Genomic DNA, 22,671 nt, shown 5'->3' with positions numbered 1-22,671 from the left:
CATCAGATTCAGAAATCATTCCCCTTTCTTGGCGCGTAAAACTTAACTTATAGGTACAACGGTCTACACTCTATACTCTATATTATAGGGTAGGTACTAGGTAGAGTCACGATGAACTGTCCCTAATAATGAATATGAGGTTTGCGCGAATAGAATACTAATTGATCGCAATTTTTGAAATATCCACATCAGCTGTGAACCGGTAACCTACAGGGTTGAATTCCACCTTAATTAATGAGTATATTAAATGCATCCATACTAATATTATAAATGCATGGAAATAGGTACTTAAAATTCCTTCTTGCTTTGTGTAAATGTCTTTGCAATATAACATCGTTCATAACCTGATTAATTGCTGTGTTTTTTTTTTACATCCTATGTTCCATATTCAGTTCTTTATTGCCGTATTATATTAATTATACGTTTAGTTCATTACAAAAGAACATTTTACATTAAAAAAAAGACAAACGGCTCAAAGAGTTTTTCTAATAAAAAACTGATTAAAGTGTTTTTCCCACATACTTAGTTGCCATGAAATAAAATATATTAGAAGAGAATTAAGCATACATAACGTTAAACTCAGTTTAGGTATTATAAGAAGCTAATTTCAACGTCGTACAACACATGTAGTTGTAAACAAATCTTATAAACAACAATATGTAAATAGGCTCTCAACACAGCTCTCATATATAGTAGTTTGGAAATAAGTGACGAATGTTTCCTCCATTAAGTCACGAACTTTCGATCCAATTTCCTTCCGCGCCTCCAGCTCCGTGTGAACTCTATTCAGTTTTGGGGTTCCGTTGGAAAGTACAAGATGTCTTTAGTCTCATATATTCGTTCTAAACTAACTTTGACATTTCAAGTCTTCATGATGATCTACTAATAATTATCAATGTATATCATTCTGCAAATTGCAATATGCATTATAAAAACTATATCTAAAACTATATCTGTGTATTATACCTGTATTAATATTTTAGTTATGCACGCAACCTCGTACACACACACAAACACACTCACACTCAAATACACACTCACACACACACCCACACACACACACACACACGCTTTTACTCACGTTATAATGGCACTGTGTCTTATGGAGTGGAAAGCGTCGATCGCCTATAGCACAGGTCTAGTACCTAGTAGGTTTACGTAGAGACGAGCATACTATAGTTATGCTCGCTACAAGTAAACCGCCCCCCCCCCCCCCCCCTGCGACAGAAGGCGGATAGCCCGATAATAGGGCGACGTTATCGTTAAACGATACCGTTGCCTATTGTCATGTATGGGCCTGAACGAGTCGCCAAGTTGCGGCAATCACCATGTAGGCGGCGGGGGTATAAGGCCTGGCTGTTAACCCCTGCCGCCGAAGGTGAACAATGGCCACCGTTGGGTTTTAGTGGGTATGGCTTCTCGCGAGTCCCACATACCCCCTCACACAGAAAAACTGCAGAGGGGGATGCGTAAATGCATTTCCCAACGTAAAAAAAAGTCTTGTACCTGGTTTAGTCGATTGTCGTGTCTCATTTATGTAAACTTTTATAATGTGGGTCCAAATAAATATTTTTTTCATTTCATTTCATAATATTGTGAATTTTGATGACCATCTTCCACCGTGAGTAGGTATCACAATTGCTTCTGAATCCGTAACACCTAATCTATAATAGTTCCAAACCCAGGTGACTACGCGGAGTTTTACTTTTCATGTTCTGTCGTTAGTAAGTATAGTAATTATTTGTTGATGAATTATACCTCAACGCTGTCAATAGCAATCACATATTTATTTATATATTATGCTGTTTTATGAAAGAACAGTGTGAAAGTTACTAAAAATCTAAAATCGAAGCCTGAATATTGCACTAATTCCTTGAAATATTTCGAATAATAGGATTATGATTCAATAAGTGAATGATTTTGTTAAGCATGGCAGCTCTACGTGGCTCTACCATTAGGGTGCTTTTCCACCAATAATGTGCTACGATGTGGAACGAGGAATGTGTTTATAAAAACCAATCATATAACTTCATTTAGTTTGAAGTTTGAAGCGTTTAGCGTTTGAAGCGATACTATTGGTTATTTACAAACACATTCCTTAAACGACGACGCGGACCTAAGAGTCTTATATATTTTTTTTTTTGTTTTTGTAATCAAACTCAAAGTACATATATAACCACATAATATGTAACAAAGTCTACTAAACTGCTCCCGCTAGCTCTGTTCCACTTATCGTCGATATGAATAAACGGAATATGTGGCTAAAGGAGGCTTTGCTTTATTTACATTTATAAAAGTCAAGCTGTAGATCATTGAGCCATTCTAATGAAACAGCCTCGATAGCTATCGCAATCCTTCCACTGGCTAGTTCTGTGGGCGCTAGTGCGTGCGTTGTGAGGCCCGGGGCGCAGGGCGCGGGGAAGGGGCCCGGGTAGCAGGGCACGAGGAAGGGTCCCGGGGCGCTGGCGCCGGCTCCGCGCAGATATCTTGCATTACAAACGACATCGGTTTCCGCTCGCACTACACTTATCTTTCTTTTACAATAAGACTCGCATCGACAAGCCGACACACGCTCTGTACCCTGTCCTGGATGTCGGCCAACGAGCCCGACTCGCGGGAAAGCGCCCATAAAACTTGTGTATAATACCTACTTACTTGCAATAAAATATGTTTTATTTTATCTCCCTTCAGTTTACCTTTACGCTCTCTCTCGTGAGATGTCCAGATAAATGATAGTCCCTATAGTCCCTACGTTAGTCGTTATTTCAAACTTTGATCTAGGTACATCTCCAAATTGAAGACAAATACTTCCTTGACGCGTGAACGGGAAACATAAGCAGTACCAAACATTTTATAGAATAAGTATAAATAAATACATAAAATCTCTATAATAGTCTACAATTAAAGTTATTTCCAGTTATTTCTTGCAATATTTATGCCACTGACATTGAATTTGCACCAATTACTTAGCGCTCTACCCACGTACGATACCGTTTATTCGGTAATTAGGTACCTAAGTAGTGAAAAAAAAAACAATTTGTGTTTTTTTGGTCGATATTCTTTGTAAAATGTGGCACGACTTCGATAGTTATAATTCATTGTAATAATTCACATTCGTGTCCAAGTCGATTTTACGTATTTTTATTTTTTAAGTAGGTAACTAATTCATTTATTACAAGAGTTTTGTTTGTGGCTTTGGTACTTCTCTTAGGAAACTTGTGTCGTTGTGGCTAAGATTACATCTCGTAAAATGTAACGTTATTCCGGGAATGTATAGATTTATGGTAGTTTGACCGACCATTATGGCAGAAATATGTTATTTTGTAACTACCTAACTGCGGCGTGGAGCGATTTGAGCTAGTTTTATACATTAGCAAGCATTTCTCCGTCTTTTATAGGCCATAACACGTTAATGTTCAGCGGCGCGGAGGGAACGCGCGCCCTCGCAGCGATAACTCTCTTTTTATGTGCCTTCAGCTTTAGGCGTACTGTACAGCGCTCTGCCGGACGAGCCCTGGCCAGCCTCGCGCCGAACTGTGTGTTACAATTTACAAAAGGGACTGTTGTAAATGTTCCATGTGTCAAAGTTATGTATTCATATCTCGTGCTCTTATCACCGCTACTCATAATTTCATAAATTATTTTCCAAGTAATAAATTATTTCTTCTGGAATGTTTCTGTCAATGCATATTTCAGTCGAACTTTCAGCATTAGAAAACCGGTCAATTCAAGATTTGTTGCGAATATTAAAACGATACGTACCTATTCAATTTGCTTGCCAGTTGCCAGATGATCACAATAATCATCTGGAGCACGTCATATTATTATAACTACTAATGAAAATAGTTTTGTCATCAGTTTACTTGTATTTACAGTAACTTGTCAATTTCATATTCATCGATAAGACATTGCTTGACACTTGACACGCGGAGGTCGCTACTCTTGATCGCTGGAGTGCAGCGCGGCCGCGCCCCGCGCCCTGTGCCCCGGGCCTCGCGCCCAGCGCCCCCGTGCCCCGCGCCCGCCGCACCCTGACCCACATCGAGCCGTCACTGACACGCAGCGCGGGATGAACGGCGTCCGGGAAAAACTCGTTAATTATAACTTCCTGTTCGCGGTCCCTCGGGGGTTTTGTTTTCTGCAAAAATTGCAGCCTGCGTCGTGGGCCGTGGGAGCTTCGTAGCGACCGCATCTGCGCCGACAGGACGCGATGACAACCCTACTTTAGACGTTGCAGGAATACGCCTGTCAAAAATATTATGTTATTTCGTATCGACTTTACACCGAATACCTGTTTTAATGTATTCGAATGTTACATTGATTAAATGTAAATCCCGCGGTGAGCACGGGTGAAATGAATTAACATAATTAATAAAATTAATTCATAATTTCTGTTCAGTTCGCTGGTCCGCTCTACTTACTTGTGGAATGTTTAATAATTCAACATTAACGTCATATCACTTAAAATGGAATATATTTGGAATTAATTTGAATTAACATAATATGTTTACGGGCTTTTCTCAAAATGCTAGTTCCGTTCTGGAGGCTGCAGATAATGTTAAAAGTTGGAATGTCTTACGATTACCTTTTGGGTCAATAATTTGAAACTAAATACATTCCTTTTATAATTATTATTTCAATACGCTAGTACGCTCACTCGTAGGTACGCTACGCTACTCGTACGCTATTCGAGGTAGGTACATACCTACACTTTAATTATATAAACTGCACTTACTACCACCGAGAAAATCGATGAACTGATTTTTTTAAATAGCATAAATTTTCGCACATTATCTGTTATGATTATGACCTACACCAATAACTATGCTTAGGTACTAATACATACTCAATATTGTTAAATGTCAAATAACGATAATTTATACGGAGGCAGGTGGTCAACTAAGTTTGCCGAGGTGTTTGGATACTAAAAAAGATGCTAGCGAGGCGCGCCGCTGCACGCCACTAGTCTGCGGAAGACCTTCACACTAACATTCCAAACTAATCTACATATATTCAAATGAGTCAAGTTTGGAGCTCGTGAGCATCTCGCCCTGTCATCTCCTCTTTGTACCACATCAGGGATCTGGAGCCACCTGTCGTGTTCAATTGTTCATTACATGTCACCAGAAACTTGTATGAAAACAAAAAGAAATCATATTAGTTATATGAGTAAAAAGGCTCCACTAATAAAATAAGTGACAGAGAAATTCAGAAAAAATTTGTAATATTTACTTTCCGAACATAGGTACTTTCCGAATACAGGTCCAAAGAGAAAGCCACCCACTCCTCCAAAGAGAAAGCCGATCTTCTGGGTGCTCTCTTTGCATCCAACTCAACTTTAGATGACAGAGGAAATGTACCGCCTACTATCTTGCGGTGCAAGAGCTCCATGCCGAATGTGCATTTTAGACAGAGTGCTGTGCGAAAAGCTCTCTTCTCTCTTGATACACGTAAGTCGGGTGGGCCCGACGGTATCCCCGCCATTGTGCTGAAAAGATGTGCTCCTGAACTGGCACCGGTTCTTACAGAGCTGTTTCGGTACTCTTATAACACCGGCATTGTACCTGCCTCATGGAAGACTGCCTCAGTGCACCCGATCCCTAAAAAAGGCGATCAATCGGATCTACCCAACTACATACCAATTGCTATTACCTCCTTGCTCTCCAAAGTGATGGAAAACATCATTATCAACCAGCTATTGGGTTATCTGGAGGAGAACCAGCTGATCAGTGACCAACAGTATGGTTTTCGTCATGGACGGTCGGCTGGTGATCTTCTAATCTTCTTAACTCACCTATGGGCAAGCGCTGTTGAGAGCAAGGGGGAAGCTTTAGTAGTTGGTCTGGACGTTGCAAAAGCCTTCGATCGGGTGTGGCATCAGGCGCTCCTCTTGAAAGTTACAGCCTATGGACTTCCAACTTATGGCCTTTTGAGACTCTCCTTGGAGAAGTCTCAGAGTGGGGTCGACAAAATCTTGTCCGATTTAACCCTGACAAGACACAAGTATGTCTTTTTTCAGCTAAAAAAGCACCATTTCTCACATTTATTTGAGAACACTCCCCTTAGTATCAAGTCTAGTATCGGAATTCTTGGTGTCAGTATTTCTGATGACGTTCAGTTCCGCTATCATTTGGAAGGCAAAAAATTGGGTGTCCTAAATAGAGCGAAGCAGTATTTCAGGCCTGAACATCTATTACTACTTTACAAAGCGCAAATACGGCCTCATATGGAATACTGCTCCCATCTCTGGGCCGGGGCACCACAATATCAGCTCCTGCCACTTGATAGCGTGCAACGAAGAGCCGTCAGAATTATTGGCAAACAAGCACTTACCGATCGGCTTGATCCTCTGGGTTTACGACGAGACGTTGCATCTTTATGCGTTTTTTACCGTTTGTATAATGGGGAGTGCTCTGAGGAGTTGTTTGAGCTGATACCTGCCGCGGAATTCCACTACCGTACCGCACGGCATAAGACCAAGTTTCACGCTCACCATTTGGACCTCTGGCGCTCTAGTACGATCGGTGCGATTTACCCGCCACTTCATTCCGCGCACAACCAAATTGTGGAACAGCCTGCCTTCGGCGATATTCCCGAACGCCTATGACATCGAGGCATTTAAAAGAGAATATACCTCCACCTCAAAAAGTCGGCAACACATCTTCGGACACGTCTGTAGATGCCTATGGGCTGTGGAATTGCTTACCATCAGGCGATCCACATGCTCGTTTGCCTTCTTTCATATTAAAAAAAAAAAGGTCAGGTAGAGCCTATGGGAACTTTTTTAAATTATTTACTTTTCTATAAAATGTTTAATCGTAAGCAATAGTTCCCTTGGTTCCGCTACTAGACTTATTTTTAAATATTATTCTATTTTACTTTTTTAAATGTTGTTAAGTTTAACAGTTTATTTTTTTTTCTGGCATTCATATAATATGCGAGATTTCGTACCTCCTCGTAGAATATAAATTTACGAGTGTTATAAGCCATAAGTGTTCTGTGTTCCTAAGGTATTCCTAAGTTTTATTAAATAGAAAACGTGCAGGCTAAAAACGTCTTCAATTTGTAGACACAGTTATTTAACTCTGTTATTTTATTTGCGCATTCTGTAAAAATGGCGAAGCAACAGCTATTTGGTCCGCCGCTGCCGTCCGTGGTAAAGCGTTCCGTTAGCAGTTAGAACAACACGCCACACGGCGAGCGCCCGCCTCGCCCGCGCCCGCAGGCCGCAGCGCACATCACGTGACGTCATCTATCTCGATTAGCTCAAACCATAACTTACTGCAAACTGAAAACTTGACAGCTTTCATTACCAGCCTGCGCTGCTTGTTATATTTGTTAAATGTCATAGGAATTTTCTTTGGTCTTATAAAATATTGTATCTACACAGTCAATTTGATTCGATATTTATTAGTTTCGATATATTTACCTACCTACACGTCAAATTAAATTTACCTACAGGTCAACAGTCAACAGTATATTTAATTTTCCATATAACGATTTAATGAGCAATTAGTTCATTCTGTACCTATATTATATAGGTATAAATGAATCCATGTCTCTATTTATATTATGTAGGCTTTACCAATTACCTATATTATGGCTTACGAATGACACATTTTATAAGCACAATATATAAATAACAATACAGATGCCAATCTTTTATTATGGCAAAACAATTTAAAACATTAGATATAGGTAAGTCGAAGATTGTTTCACCTTACACCTACACCACAGAATAATAGCTAGTACACGCATAAATATCATTCTATACGTCATAACTGCCGTTTTCAATTTAAAAACATAAAAATAACCCATTATAATTTCTAATTGCCTGTAACGACCCTCTCCCTTAACTTATAGTTGGACAAGTGCAGGGGCCAGGAGAGGACCCCCGCAATAAAATTCTTACTCTAGCGTACTTATTGTTAATGAGGCGTCTAATTAATTAAGGAGTTGTCGAGGAAATTTAAATTACGGTAAAACGCCAAGAATTTAACGGGCTTTCGAAATAAGAATTGTGCATCTACTTATAAGTAGGTATGTCGATAGAAGAGCAGATTGCATGGCAGATGATTACCTTTTTACTTTTTAGGTTTAGAGAGATATTTATTTCAAAGATTATATTTCATTTACTAGCTGTGCCCGCGACTTCGTCCGCGTGGAATAGTGACTGCATAGTAAACTACTTAACACACAATTATTGAGTAAACACGTACTACCATAAACAATTAAATAATAAGCACTTGCAGATTATTTTACAGTTAAGAAATAAAATAAATTAAATAAATAACAACACAAAAGAACTGTTAGTAAAATTTATTACTAAACTGAGCTAAAAACTTAGGTACCTACAAAAGAGTTCAAAATTTCCGGGGTATGGCTATCCTCCCGCTCCCATATCCTTCTACTTTCACAGACTTTCAACTTTTCGCTTTCACCCCTAGTAAATGGCAGAACCGATTTTGATGTAAACCATGTCTAATTGTACCTATATGTACACGTCATATCCTTTGATGCTTCATTTGGATTATTTATTTGAACTATCACCCCTTAGGTGCACTATATGTAATAAACGGATGAACCGATTTTGATAAAACCAGACTAATTGTAATTCACACGTCATGCCCTTTCATTTGATATGCCGCTTGAGTGTATTATTTGACCACATTCGATTATTCATTCCCACGTTTACTGCAATAATCCAATAAATGGATCAACCGAATTGGATAAAAATATGACTAATTGTACTTTCACACGTTATGCACTTTCATTTGATATGTCACTTGGGTATATTTGACAACATTCGTTTTTTAAATTCCCACTTTTAACCCTATTGTGAGAAATTACACGCGAGGCTGGGTTAAATATTAGTTTGAATGTAATAAGAATGTACTGCGATTCTACTTAGCTACCTAATTGATGTAGGTAGTGATAACAAATCGCAGCAAGTCAACCACTATTAGCAAAGTGAGGGTAGTTGGGTCGAACGTCGTATAATCAACGTCCGAGCCCCTAGGCACGATTCGTACGAATGCACCACGAGTCAAAGGAAAGCGGCTTTTTATAGTATTCGACAGCTAAGCATGTTCAGACATGAAATAATGACAACTACATTGACAACTATTCATCCACAAAAATATTAAATCAAAAGTTACGTCTAACCCTATATATAATAAATGGATGAACCGATTTTGATTAAATATGCCTGATTATACTTCACACGTCATGCCCTTTCATTTGATATGTCACTTATGTATATTTGACATGCATGCAAAAAACTGATAACTGAATGATATTTGACATGAAATGCATTTTTTTATTCACACTTTTATACCTATATCCAATAAATGGATGAACCAATTTTGATAAAATACACCTAATTGTACTTTACACGTCATGCCTTTCATTAGATATGTCACTTGGGTAAATTTGATAAAATTCATTTTTTAATTCTCATTTTTACCCCTATATCAAATAAATGGATGAAACGATTTTGATAAATTTGACTAATTGTTCTGACAGGTCGTGTACTTTCATTTGATTTGTCACTTGGGTATAAATTACAACATCTAGACACGCGGCAGCGTGTCAAGCCGAGTTCAAGCGAAGAGAACTGGCGAGCAGCAGCCGTGTGTATATTTACACGAACCATTTCGAGCCACTTTTCACCCCCTTATAACTCGAAAACTATTTAAGTTAAATTAACCAAATTTGGTACATATCAAGAGGACCTCAAGATAAACAAGAACCGTAAATTTCATAAATATAGATTAAACAGTTGCGTAGATATTAATATCCAAAAATTTTGAAATCCGTCAATAATTGACTGAGATATATAGATTATTGAAGTTTACATATTTTAGCACGAAACATCTGTAGATTCGATGCGCCTCTGACATCACACTCACTCGCGCTAGTATCGCTAGGGCGGATTACTTAGATTTTGCTTCGATTGCATGATTTCATTATTCAAAACTGTTATTAAACGTAAAATAAAAGAAAATTTTAATAAAAATATTGCTCATACAGTCAGAAATAATATATAATTTTACATATTCACATTTATTTATTCTTTATTTAAGTATGAGTGTTTAGTTTAGTTTTAATTTCAGTGTAATGGAAGAAGGCTTCGTCGAAGGTTGAAATGATTTAATTTGCGTAATATTAATTTAAGTGAAAGATCTTTAGGCGCGTTTAGAGTAAAATTTCAAGATCGCGTCATGGCAATACCGTAACGTCATGGAGTAAGGCGACGATTCTTCTACAACGATCTTTGCATCTTGGTAATAGTGTGTGTACAAATTCACGCTGGATGTTTAGAAAATCATGTAATCTTTTAAACAGAAAACGAGTTTAAAAAATTGCAGATAATGACGGGGCAATGTGCGCTGACATTCATAACATAGGTATAAGAAAATATAGAAAATAATACTAAACAAACCATACAGAGAAACCACAAGAAAACATAAAAAAAATAGTTTGGAAAATCCAAAAGTGCACGCCTCATAATCTCATCCTTTACAATAAAATTGATTATTTATAAAGAGTACACTATAAATATAAAAAAGAAATAAAATAAAACAGTTGGAAAAGTAGGTAAAGAAAGCGGTACCGTAATAATTGAGCTATAAAAAGCTACTAAAATTATGGAGAACAGTCGATATTTTTTTTTTATTTAATAACAATTAAACCACATCGAATCAGACCCTGAAAAATGAAAGGGTTCTATTCCTGAGCATACTCAAGCGTAAGAGAAAAAAAAAAGACTCGATTAGTAAAGTATTTCGGTCGCTATCGTGTTAACAAGAAAATCCTCCGCACATACAGACACACGGACGTCCAAGACAGAACTTTTTTAAACTGTTTTTTAACTAGTTTAAATAACAAAAATGACATCAAAAATATCATGAATGTTAAAAATAGTGTTTTTTCTTAATATGTGTGTGTATGTATTATCTTACAAGTGCAATGTTATGATACATAAAGACATTTTAAGTTTTAAAAATCAGATGTTTTGCGCGAAGTGACAGTAGTAGGTACCTACCCACCTCAACGCTTCGCTTATGAGGCGTGCAATTGTATATAAAAAATATTATATTCATAAAGTAAATCAAATTTGCAGAGTAATTTTGTGTACAAAAAGTAATGATATCCCACCAAAAACATAAATGTAAAATTTGGAGCCGAGTTCAATCGTTGACTTAATTTGGCAAAAAAGATATGAGATCTAAATGTGTGCCATGTTCTGCAGACAGTCCAGAAATTTATTTACAAAGATGTATTAAGTTCTTAGGTTGACTGAAAACTCAATTGTTTTATTTTCCCTTAGAGAACAATGTTTATTCCAAAATATAACTTTTTTTAATTTGAATAAAAACTAGCCTCATCAAATTATGGGGTTCGATATGTCATAAGTTGTTTGCTTTGTGAAAATAATTATATTATTCAGCTTACCCCGCCCCCCCTTGGGGACTTTCGATATGACAATCTGGACTTGTCAAGGAATAACTGTAGCGTATAACTTACGTAATCAATTTATTATCGTACACTGTACAGTGTATCAATAGAATGCCTTAGCAAATGTTCGCCGTGATTACTTAAATGGTCATAACTTTTTTATTTATTAACCGATTAACATGAAATAAACACTAAATGTTAAATGAAGCTTACCACAATATATTTGTGAAAACCGCATCTAAATCGGATAAGCCGTTTCTGAGATTAGCGTGCACGAACATACAGACAAACAGACAAACAAACAAAAATTTTTTTAACTACAGTTTTGGGTTCGGGATCGATTTTCTAATAACACCTGCTAATTTTTTTTTACATATTTTCATTGTACAGACAACACTTTTCTACAATTTTATTATATGTAGGCATTGTAGGTATTCATGATGATGATAAGTTAACATAAGAATCATAATGTACATAACCTGAAATTACCTGTTGTAAGATAATTTGAGATTTATAAAGGTATCTACCTATTAGACATTAGTACCTATCAGCCATAAATTAAAAATTCATCTTTAGTTTTTAATTAAATTTTAAATCACTTCCTACATTCATAGATTCAAGGACACCCGATTCAGTACTATTGTAATTATTTTAATAAAATGCTTTTATCCAATTACCTATGTGACAAACCTCGTTACATAGAGCAAGTAGAGTGCGGGGTGGAGGTGTGGGGGGCGGAGGACAGAAGGGGGGATAGTAAGGGATACATCACGCTACATTGACGGCTCACCAGCTAACAGGATTAGCGCGCCTGGTGTCGAGCCAGCGATGCAATTTAGCAATTATGCGCACTTGATTGTGGCTACTAAAACTAGGTTTCTGTTAAAAAATATCTTATCACTATCATCACTACATACTATAAAACAAAGCATTGAGATAATATTACTACGTATGGAGGAGACACCACGAACAAAATCTCTGCGCCATTTTTTTGCTCTAAGTTTTAAAAATTATTATCTAGTTAGTTAGGTAGGTACCTACTTACCGATTAAAGTTATTCCTTTGCACTTTTCCGTATTATTTGTATTATTTGTGCAATATCGTAACACACACGAAGGCATATTTGATGCGTTTCACTTTAAAACAAATAAAAAATGAGCGTGCAATTAAGCCATATGGCGTATGTTGAGCGGAACATAAGTGATGTAGGCGGTGTCGTCTCCATATTATGTATTGTACGGTGTCGTCTCCGACTTTGTTCTCAATGAAAACAAAGTCGCTTTCTCTGTCCCTATGTCCCTTTGTATGCTTGAATCTTTAAAACTAGGTACGTACGCAACGGATTTTGATGCGGTTTTTTAAGCTATTGCACAGCTTCTATCGCGGGCCTTGAGCGCGGGGATCGAATCGAGAAATCCCGTAACGAAAAAACCTCACGCTCCCCACTCCGACGGGCTCGGAGGTGTGGCTTGAAGGCATGCTATGCAATAGCTTCACCGCGCCAGTCCCTGAGTGCCACACGTCTTTTTTTAATAGATAGAGTGATTCAAGAGGAAGGTTTAGTATATAATTAATTTATTAGGTTTTAGACAAAGCGGGCGAAGCCGCGGGCGGTAAGCTAGTTCATTATATGTGTTTGACTCTTCACAATATTTTCAAAGTCCCGTCCCAGGAAAGTAAATATTATGTAAGTATTTCAATTTATTTCAGAGTTTCCCTATGGTCTAATATACTTAAGTCGAAATGCAACGGCGTGATAATAGAATGAGACCAATTTTATAAGGGTATCATTTATAAGCTATCACCAATTTAATTAGTTTTGTGTTTCTTAAATAATAGGGTTTGTCCTCAAAATAGTAGATCTGTCACCAAAATGTAGTCACCAAACAATGCAAAATCAGTTCCACAATAAATCACCTAAAATCCTGAGATATAAGGTCTAGTACCAAATAAATGTTTTTGTATGTAAGTATTATAATACTTAGGTGTGTCCTAATAAGTATTTATGCAAACTAATTTAAAGAGATCACCAATAAATCATAATATTATGTTACTAGAAAACAATTAAAGTTAAAATAATCAATATTTATTCTTAAAAATAATAACCACTGAATAATCAGCTCTGGTTTAATAGCTGGCTTATGGCTAGCATAATTATTGTAGATAAAACACTTAATTAAAGTTAAAATAATCAATATTTTTTGTTAAAAAACAATAATCACTGAATAATCAGCGCTGGTTTGGATTTCGAAGGGCGCGGGCGCCCCCTTTTTCTTTTCTGGCCGATAAGCACATTTTTTGCTTCTGGTGGGGGGTTGGCCAGCTTTAAGCGTATGGCTCACAGAACAGTAAGAATGTTCTTACTGTTCTGTGGTATGGCTAATCCGTTAATATGTTTGCACATGTCAATTTTTAAAGCGCGCGAATTTGTCTCCGCCCCTTTGATCATTTTTTCATTAAATTTATAAATTGATGTATTAAATTGGTAACGAATACTATTAATTTAATATCTGAAGGAAATAAAATGTTACTACTGTATTGGTGACAAAATATCAAATAAAAAAGAGTCGCAGTCAGGGATCGATAATCGATTTATTTGGTGACAGATCTACCATTCTGAGCACAGAGCTATTATTTAAGTAACAAAACTGTTATTATAAGAACGAAGTTTATAGGTATTCATGTAATGCAATATAATTTTATTGGTTATCGATCTCTTATTTTACACATATTATATTAACATTAATTTGATAATTCATACCTACCTGGGAACAATTTTTGTTTATCTGAATTCTGAGAACGAAAATATTTCGTGGTGATAGATCTATTTATTAGGTGATACAACTTGATGACAAATATAAATTTTGGTGATAGAAAATATAGTTCCCATTTTATAATAAATTTATTGTATTAAAAAATGTATTAAAAATGGGTTGACTGGGAAAATCCTGGACAGGACATTTATAATGAATTAAAAAAAAAACATTTTTTTTTAAATTAATTGCAGTATCAACATAATAAAAAAAAATTATACTAGACTTAGAATAAAGTATGAAACCTACAGAATGTGCAGTCATAGTAATTTTCTAATATTTACCGGGACAAACGGCTAGGTTGGCAGGTATAAACAGGTAGGTATGTCGGTAGGTACCAGTTACCTACTTTCACTTGATAGGATGATGAAAAAAAAAATAAGTCAACTCTGTTTTATTACAAAATTGTTTAATTATCTCGCAACTGCAATTAATAAAAAATGAAAATAAAAGATTTTTTAATAATTAAGTAGGTACTTAATAAAAAATATCCTGTCCAGGATTTTCCCAGTCAACCCATTTTTAATACACTAAATTTATTATAAAATTGGTCTCATTCTATTATCACGCCGTTGCATTTCGACTTATATTCGGATCTTAGACCACTACGTTTTAATAATAATTGTATAAACCGACGCTCTTGTATTACAAGAGCGAAAGAGATTCAATTACTTTTTTTTTTAATGAATAAACTGCGTAGGTACGTTAAAAATAATAAATACAAATAGGGTAATTGCGCCAGTTCGCGTCCACTTAGTGCAGTTGGAAAGTTTGAAGGAGAAAATAAAAATGTTCCAGAACAAATTTCAACGCAAAATTTATGTGACGTGTTCATTACATAGTCTATTTTAAGATTTACTTTCGATTGTGTTGGAAATATCATGTGGTTTTTATTTATCTAGATAAATAGCAGAATTAGGCGTTTTACCCAGTTCGCGTCCAAAAATTCCAGTTTGCGTCCACCTGTGGACCAGTTCGCGTCCACCAGCTTAGAAAAGGAATTAAGAATGTATTGGGTAATATTTTATCAGATAAATGCAAATAATAATTAGATTTTAATGAATTATTTATTTACGAATATAGCTATATAATAAAAACCGGCCAAATGCGAGTGGGACTTGCACATCGAGGCTTCCGTATTAACCTGTTTTTTTCGTATGTTTTAACTGTAAATGATTATTTTTTTCAATGTTTCCCTTATTTGTGCTATAAGACGTTGCTTCGTACCAATTTTCAGCATCAATTCAATCTGCTGATTTCAGTTGCAATTCAGCGAAAATTTGCAGCATAAACGGCTGTATCTTTTGCTTATAAGTTTGATTTTTTCACTGCTTCAAGGGACTGTAGATTTGAGTATTCAGCTTTATACCTCCACGCGTTACTGAGAAAAAGGGACTTGACAGAAAGAAAGACCGGCAGACGGACATACAGACGGACGGATATCGAATTGATGATCAAGTCTCATTCACAGAATACCCCTTATAAAATGAAAAAATAGCATCAAAATTTGCTAATTTGAATGAAAATTTAAATTATCAACTTGTGGTCTTAGTCAAAAATTTACAATCTATTTTAAATTACATATTTTAACAAACAATTCATTGCTACGTAATGAAAAACAATGTGGACGCAATATGTTCTATTGTTATGCACTATAGGTATAGTTTGCGCCCACCGTGGACGCAAAATGGAAGTTGTACAAATTCGGTGTAGTAATTCGCGTCCACCTTATTTTAGCTATTAATTGTAAAAGAAATAAGCTGATTTATAATCCATACTATTCCATGTTTTGTTAGCAAAGTAAAGAAACAGTCACATATTCAAAAATTCACATTTAACAATAAGATACTTACCGTCAAATGCGACGCTGCGCACTATTTTTTTTTCAAAATCCCGCGCGTTTTAGCTCTCTCGTTTAATAGCCAAAATTAAATATTTTTTTTTAATAGGATAGGCGGTCCGCAGGCATATTTTGAATATGTGTGCATGTCTCTTATACATTGAGGTATTATCTGAAATTTTTCTTATTACAATTTTACTTAAAGTATACTTATTTTCGTGAATTTTCTAAAAGATGTCCGCAAAATGGACGCGAATAGGCAGGTGGACGCGAACAGGCGCAATGACCCTAGGTACCTACGTGAATGTGTGGAGCAGGTCGCGAGCGCGGGGACGTAAGGCGCGGGGCGGGAAGGGAGGGTGCTGTGGGGTGAGGTGCTCGGCGGATACGGGGGGACGGGAGGGGGAGCAGGGGAGGCCGGGAGACACACCCCTGCGCCACCCCGTGCGTTCTCCCACCGCTAATGTTACAAATACATGCTGTTTGTAACATTATGTAACAATTTGCACTTATAATGTTAAACAAATGAACCGTGGGACCGAGTCATAAATACATAATTACCAGATTTTATTAGCGAACTTTTTATTATATTGACTAGCTTTCCGCCCGCGGCTTCGCCCGCTTTGTCTTAAATCTAATAAATTATATACTAAAACTTTCCTCTTTAATCACTCTAGGTATCTATTTAAAAAAAAATTAAGCATACCTACAAGACGAGAAAGCGACTTTGTTTTATACGTACTATGTTAAGTTATAAGCTCTTGTCCTTCACGGGATAATAATAATTAATAATAATAATTAACTCTTTATTGTACACCAAATAAAACAATACAAAAGAATAACAGCAAATAGGATTATTGTACAATAGGCGGTCTTATCACTAACAAGTGATTTCTACCAGACAACCTGTAATCTCGTATTAAAACTAAGAAACCTTTGTAATAAATGCTAATACTATGAATTTAAAAAAATAGCATAAAAATTAAGTTGTTTAGTATAAGCAAAGGTTGTCTCGTGGGATGAAGTACCTAAACAAAAAGAAGAAGTGGGTAGGTACTTACCTACTCGTTTAGTTGGAAGAATAAAATTAGACATCCCCGCCCAGGCTAGCCCCGGTGTTATTCTATCCTTTTATCTCGTTAACAATAACAAGTCTAATTGGTTTTATAACTCGCTAACGAATACCTATCGGTTCTATCGTTTTGTTATCGCTCGCTAATCCAGACGCTGACAAACAAACGCTGTTATGTTATCAAAACCTTTGTTTTTAATTCACTGCGATGGCGTATTCAATCGTTTAACCGTATTTTAATACCTATAATATTGTAATTCAGAAAATATTTACTAAGACATCGTGATACGATTTTATTATCAAGGGTGGATATTTCTATTTTCTACACACGATTGCTCGTAATCAAACTTTCGAGGCATCATACAGACAAGTGGAGCCGAGTCAACACTTGACTCCTTTATATATTATGTATATGTGTGTATCCTGTTGACAGGAACATAATATACCTACAGAATATAATCACAGCCGTCTAAAATATGTAGGTATACAAATGACAAAGTATTTAGTATTTACTACTTATTTACCAATATTCTATTCTTGAGCTGATTTAGGAATATCTTACGATGCCCGCCTGCGTCGACAATCTGCTGATGATGAGAATGCTGAAATTATATTATCTTATAAAAGTATAAAAAGTAATCCTGTAAATAAACTTATAGACTAGCTTTCAAATAATTGCAGATTGGTCCGTATTTTTAAGAATCTATTCTTTGGCATCTACAACCTTTGGCTTCTACTATAGATGAGTGGTATATGCATGTATATGCACATGGTAATACCGAAAATGTAAAGCGCAGCAGAGCACTTCGGCAGTCGCAGCCTGCTGACCCGCGGGCCGTGACAGGCCGTGACCCGTGACCCGCACTGTGTCCAAGTGACCCGGGCGTGTGCGCGCACGTGTGATCGCGCGAGATGCAAGCCGTCAGTGGCCAGTGCATCTAACCCGAGGCCGCAGCTCAGCACGCCCTCACGGCGCGGCTCCACTTTCTCTGCTAATATTTAGTGCGAGCAAATTGCTCTGTTGTGGACAGGCACGGATACTTTCCCTCGCCCTGTGCTTTCCCTTCCGAAGCGATAAACATCTCGGCAATATTATTTCATTGGGAAATTTCTAATCTAGAGTTACCTACATTTTAATTTTTAATATATACAGTAGATATATTAGTTTTATAGAAAAAGTCTGCAAAATTACAGTTACAGTAGTTTAACCGTAACCTAAATTATTATGTATCTTTGGTAACAATTAAATCAGAGTTCAAATAAAGTATAAACTTAACCTTACGTGTGTAACGACACAAGTCTATTCAGTAGATTTTGGGTTAAAAGTCTTCCAACTTCGTTTCATATTAAAGGGGTTTGAAACTTTTTGTATGGACGCTGGCATATCGACCCAAATATCTCGGTAATGTGACGCTTTAGGGTACTATGTTATTAGACATTTTTTGTTTGTCTATGTGTCCTCTATCCATACATACCACTTTAATCGTGCGCCGCGATTTTGAAAAAAAATCAAAATGGCGGAGGGTTTGATATGCCAGAAAGTTTCAATGCCCTTTATCATAAACCATAATACCTTAGAGTATGTAAGTATTATACTCTAAGCATAATATCTACAGACTTACAGAGAAGGCAGAAGATTCCCATCAATCGTAGTTTTGACTTTACAATTAGTAAATATTAGGCGACAAACACATCTTCATTACCCTCGTGACGTGACACGGCAGGGCGAAGTGTCGAGACTCGAGAGTAGGTGTAGGTTGCGTGTTAGCGGGAGTTTGGAAATGTCGGCGAGTGGCGAGCTGCTAATGATTAGCGCCTGCCTCGAGTGAGTAGTGACGTGTCGCCGGCAGACGAGTCACTCGAGCGACTGCGGCCGCTAAGCTCGTGTTACGTAGTCATACGTTTTCGATGTGGACTTCTTACTCTGACCACAACGTTATTCGCCCAATGAGCATTTTCGTTTCCGAGAGTTTCCTATGTATAAAAACCAGAGACCCCATTATATTGTAAATATTTATATATACCTATTATGTTCCAATTTCTAAAAGTGCAGTCGCTCATGATGCACGTTCGAATGATGCCCTGTTTTGCCACGGTTGAATTTCCTTGTTGAATATTCATTTGATGAATTATCAAAACTATTGCTAAATGTGCGTGTATTTTGTTTTCAGCCAAAAAAGCTACAACAGTCCGTGGAGTTGGACGACGGTGACTGCGACGGGCGACTGACCGCGCGCCCCGCGCGGGCCGCCGCCGCCCGCGCCCTGACCGCGCCCCCGCGCCCTGCGCCCTCGCGCCCTGCGCCCTCGCGCCCCGCGCCCGCCAGCACACAGGACACACGGGAGCTACGTCCAGTGATCGCACGTTTAGTTCCACTATCGCATAATCGACTTTCCTAAATTTTTTAATATTAAAACTCTGCGGGAAGTGAAAACACAAAGTGAATAATTCGCAGAGACTGGGTAGCGTTAAGTTTGGAGGCTAAAATGTTATTTTTCTATGTTCTTTAGTGAACTATTGTGTTGTTTATGTAAACCGTAGTACCGATGTCGATGTCCGCTGAACGAATTGATCCGTCCGACGTCGCTAGGTCCCGTGTCACCTGGTCCCAATCCCGCCTCGCCTCGCTCGCCGCAGACGCCGGCACGCCGCGCGCCGGGCGAACTCGCTTCGAATTATATGTATCTTTTTTTGGAAATACTTAAAGGGTTTAAGTAGAATGTTTTTAAACGTACTTATACCTCAAAATATTTCAACGGTTACATACTATATCTGGTTTTATATCAATCCACACCTGGTAAAGCCGTCACTATATGCACCTACGGCAGCCGCCGGGGCTGACGGCCGGGTTCGCACGGCGCGCGACATTGCTGAGCGCAACACCCTCGTCCGCAAGCACCCCTCGCGTTCGAGCGACCTTCGCTCTTGTTGCGTAGCTCTCAAAGGCGACATTCGGGCGGGTGCGTGGGCGCTCCCTATCATATCCTTCGAGTTACGAGACGACGCCTCAGGTCGGGTTTAGTGACGGAAAATGCTTTACGCATAATGTTATTGTTTAGTTGTGATATTTATATTAAATGTATAGCGCGGCGTCGGGCGTCCGGTCGCCACTGAGTGCAATCAGAACTGTATGTGTATATCGTAGTTAGACAAGTTAAGTGAAGGTGCATTTATGTTATGCTCGGAGCCGGCCAGATTCGCCGTTAACGTTGGCTCGGCGACGGACTATACTCGTCACCCTATCTGTTGTAAACGTTTTACAAAATTGTGTAAGCTGACTACGTTTTGTTAAATTTGTCTCCACGTGCAATAGTTTTGTTGGCGCAATTAATGTTTGTTATCCGTTTAGCTGTCACGTGTGTCAGCATTATTGTAAATAAGTTTGTGTCACAACGGAGTATTTCAATGTATACGATATATTTTGATCTCGAAGCGAATCTGCACCGGCGCCAACCGAGCAGAGCGGTGACGTTCCCGGCTGCTGACGAGTTATCGCGGTCGAAGCCGGAGACGCGTCACGGAGCGGCGCACCGCTACACGTCCCGCGTAATTGAGACCTCAGTAACTCATTATGCCTTGTGCGTCACGTAAATGTTTCTGTCCGTATTTATTATTGCCGACGAGTGTGATGACGTCGGCCAATTCATCTATCGTGGAAGAAACTCATATTTTTAATAAAGATTTTTTGAGCCAGTACAAGGTGATAGATCACACTGGAGGTTAATGAATTACGTCTACAATTAAGCGGTCACGTGTACTAAAATGAAATAATTTTTAATAGTTCAACCCTTCAATTGTACATATTCGTCAATATCTGAATGTTTAGATTACGTGGATAAATGTTTCGTATCTTATTCAGTAGACATTAGGTCGATGTGCAACCGAAGTTATCAAACGATCGTCGCTCCGATCTCCGCCCTCCGGTGCGAGCCCGCTCCGTGACGTCACCGCGCTCGGCCGCGCTCGACGCTCGCTCGCTGTACATAAGTTGCATTTACATTCGTGACAAAATATTGCCCTTTACGTCCTCTTAATATGAGCGCGTAACGTTTTGCGCCGCTTCGTGAACACGACGTTTTGAGCAACTCTCGTGAAATATCACGAGCGTCGAGCGCTGGCCCGGGCGTATTCTAATAAGATTATAAATAAATATTTATTTCATTGTTTTAAGTTTTTGACAATTTTTATTGTTCATGTTAATTTCCTTGGGAATTTTTATGTATTATTTAGATTAAGTAAGAAAATATTATATCAAGTGAGCGGAGGCGAGCCGCTCGGCGCAGACAGGCCCGGTCGCGCTGTGAGCTGCGTGCTGCGTGCTGTGTGCTGTGTGCTGTGCGCAGAGCCGCCGCCGCCGGGCCTGTCGCTACTCACTATTCCAAGTTTCCTCGTGTAATTTATTGACTTGAATAAATGAAATTACGCTTCTAAAGTGTACTATTACATATGTAAATATAGGATGACTAATATATCTATTATAATAGTGAATGTTGTAATTTGTATATAAGTAATGAAATTAAATTTTAAATACATAGATAACACAGTGCGTGCCGCTCATTTCAATGTCTTTTCCCCCCACGCTTCTACCCTGTGCGATACGCGAGAAGGCCTCGAATGAAACAATTTTTAGATGTTAATATACAGAAATATATTTCATATAATACAGTTATACACATTAAGATTTAATACATAGTGGAAGGAGAATGGTAAATCACCGTCGCGGGCTGAGCTCCGAGCTCCGGCGCGGCGCGGCCTTACATACCTACAACACATAATACTGCTCACGAGATGGCGCTAACACCAATAAAGACCGAGGATTCATTGTACATAATATAGTCGTGAGCGTAAAACAATGTTCGATGGAAATCTAGTAGCAGTCATTGTACTTATGCAACATAATAGAAAAGTTTTACAGTTCGCATTTATTTATAACATACACATACATAGTTAAATTACAGTTTTCACCAAAAGAATAGCACTGGTTATACGATTTTTGTACAAAATACTTTGTAATCATGTTTACAAATTAAGTTGTAGCGTTGCGATTATACACGACCAAACCATTTGTTTATACAGGGTGTCCCGTAAGTAGTGGACCAATAGGTTATGGAGAGTAGAGACTTATTATCTAACAAAAATACTAAAATTTATTGTCCTGGACCTAACATTTTTTTTACACCAGCTTTGTTTGAACTTCAGTCCGTAAACTTTAAAACGTAAAATTTTTTATCTATTTTTTGGTCTAATTTTCTTGTTGTTGTTAATTATGCTTAAATATCATTTAAATTAGAAAGAATTTTGTATCCTTAACTACCTTGAACAATAAAATAAAAACAGAAATGATAAAAGTTCATGTTTAGCTTATGCGGATGATATTTTTACCAAATTTTGAAAATAAAGCATAAATCAAAAACTTTATGGTCTAGACTCTAGGACAATAATTTTAGTATTTTTGTTGGATAATAAGTCTCTCTACTCCCCGTAAC

At 37.7% G+C, this 22,671-nt stretch overlaps 1 protein-coding gene across 1 annotated transcript in view; it reads left to right on the top strand.

The window, feature by feature from the left end:
- LOC123696113 overlaps positions 1-21,731 on the top strand; it is a 61,532-nt gene extending 39,801 nt beyond the window's left edge. The window contains exon 2 of the mRNA XM_045642135.1: positions 19,357-21,731. Coding sequence (XP_045498091.1) covers positions 19,357-19,414 — 58 coding nt within the window. The 3' untranslated portion in view covers positions 19,415-21,731. The remainder of the gene's footprint in view (positions 1-19,356) is intronic.
- The last annotated feature ends 940 nt before the right edge of the window (positions 21,732-22,671 follow it).

Source organism: Colias croceus, chromosome 12, assembly GCF_905220415.1.
Source record: "Colias croceus chromosome 12, ilColCroc2.1".
Classification (NCBI taxonomy): domain Eukaryota; kingdom Metazoa; phylum Arthropoda; class Insecta; order Lepidoptera; family Pieridae; genus Colias; species Colias croceus.
Note: the sequence above shows the minus strand (reverse complement) of the source record. Positions and strands in the feature narration are given on the sequence as shown.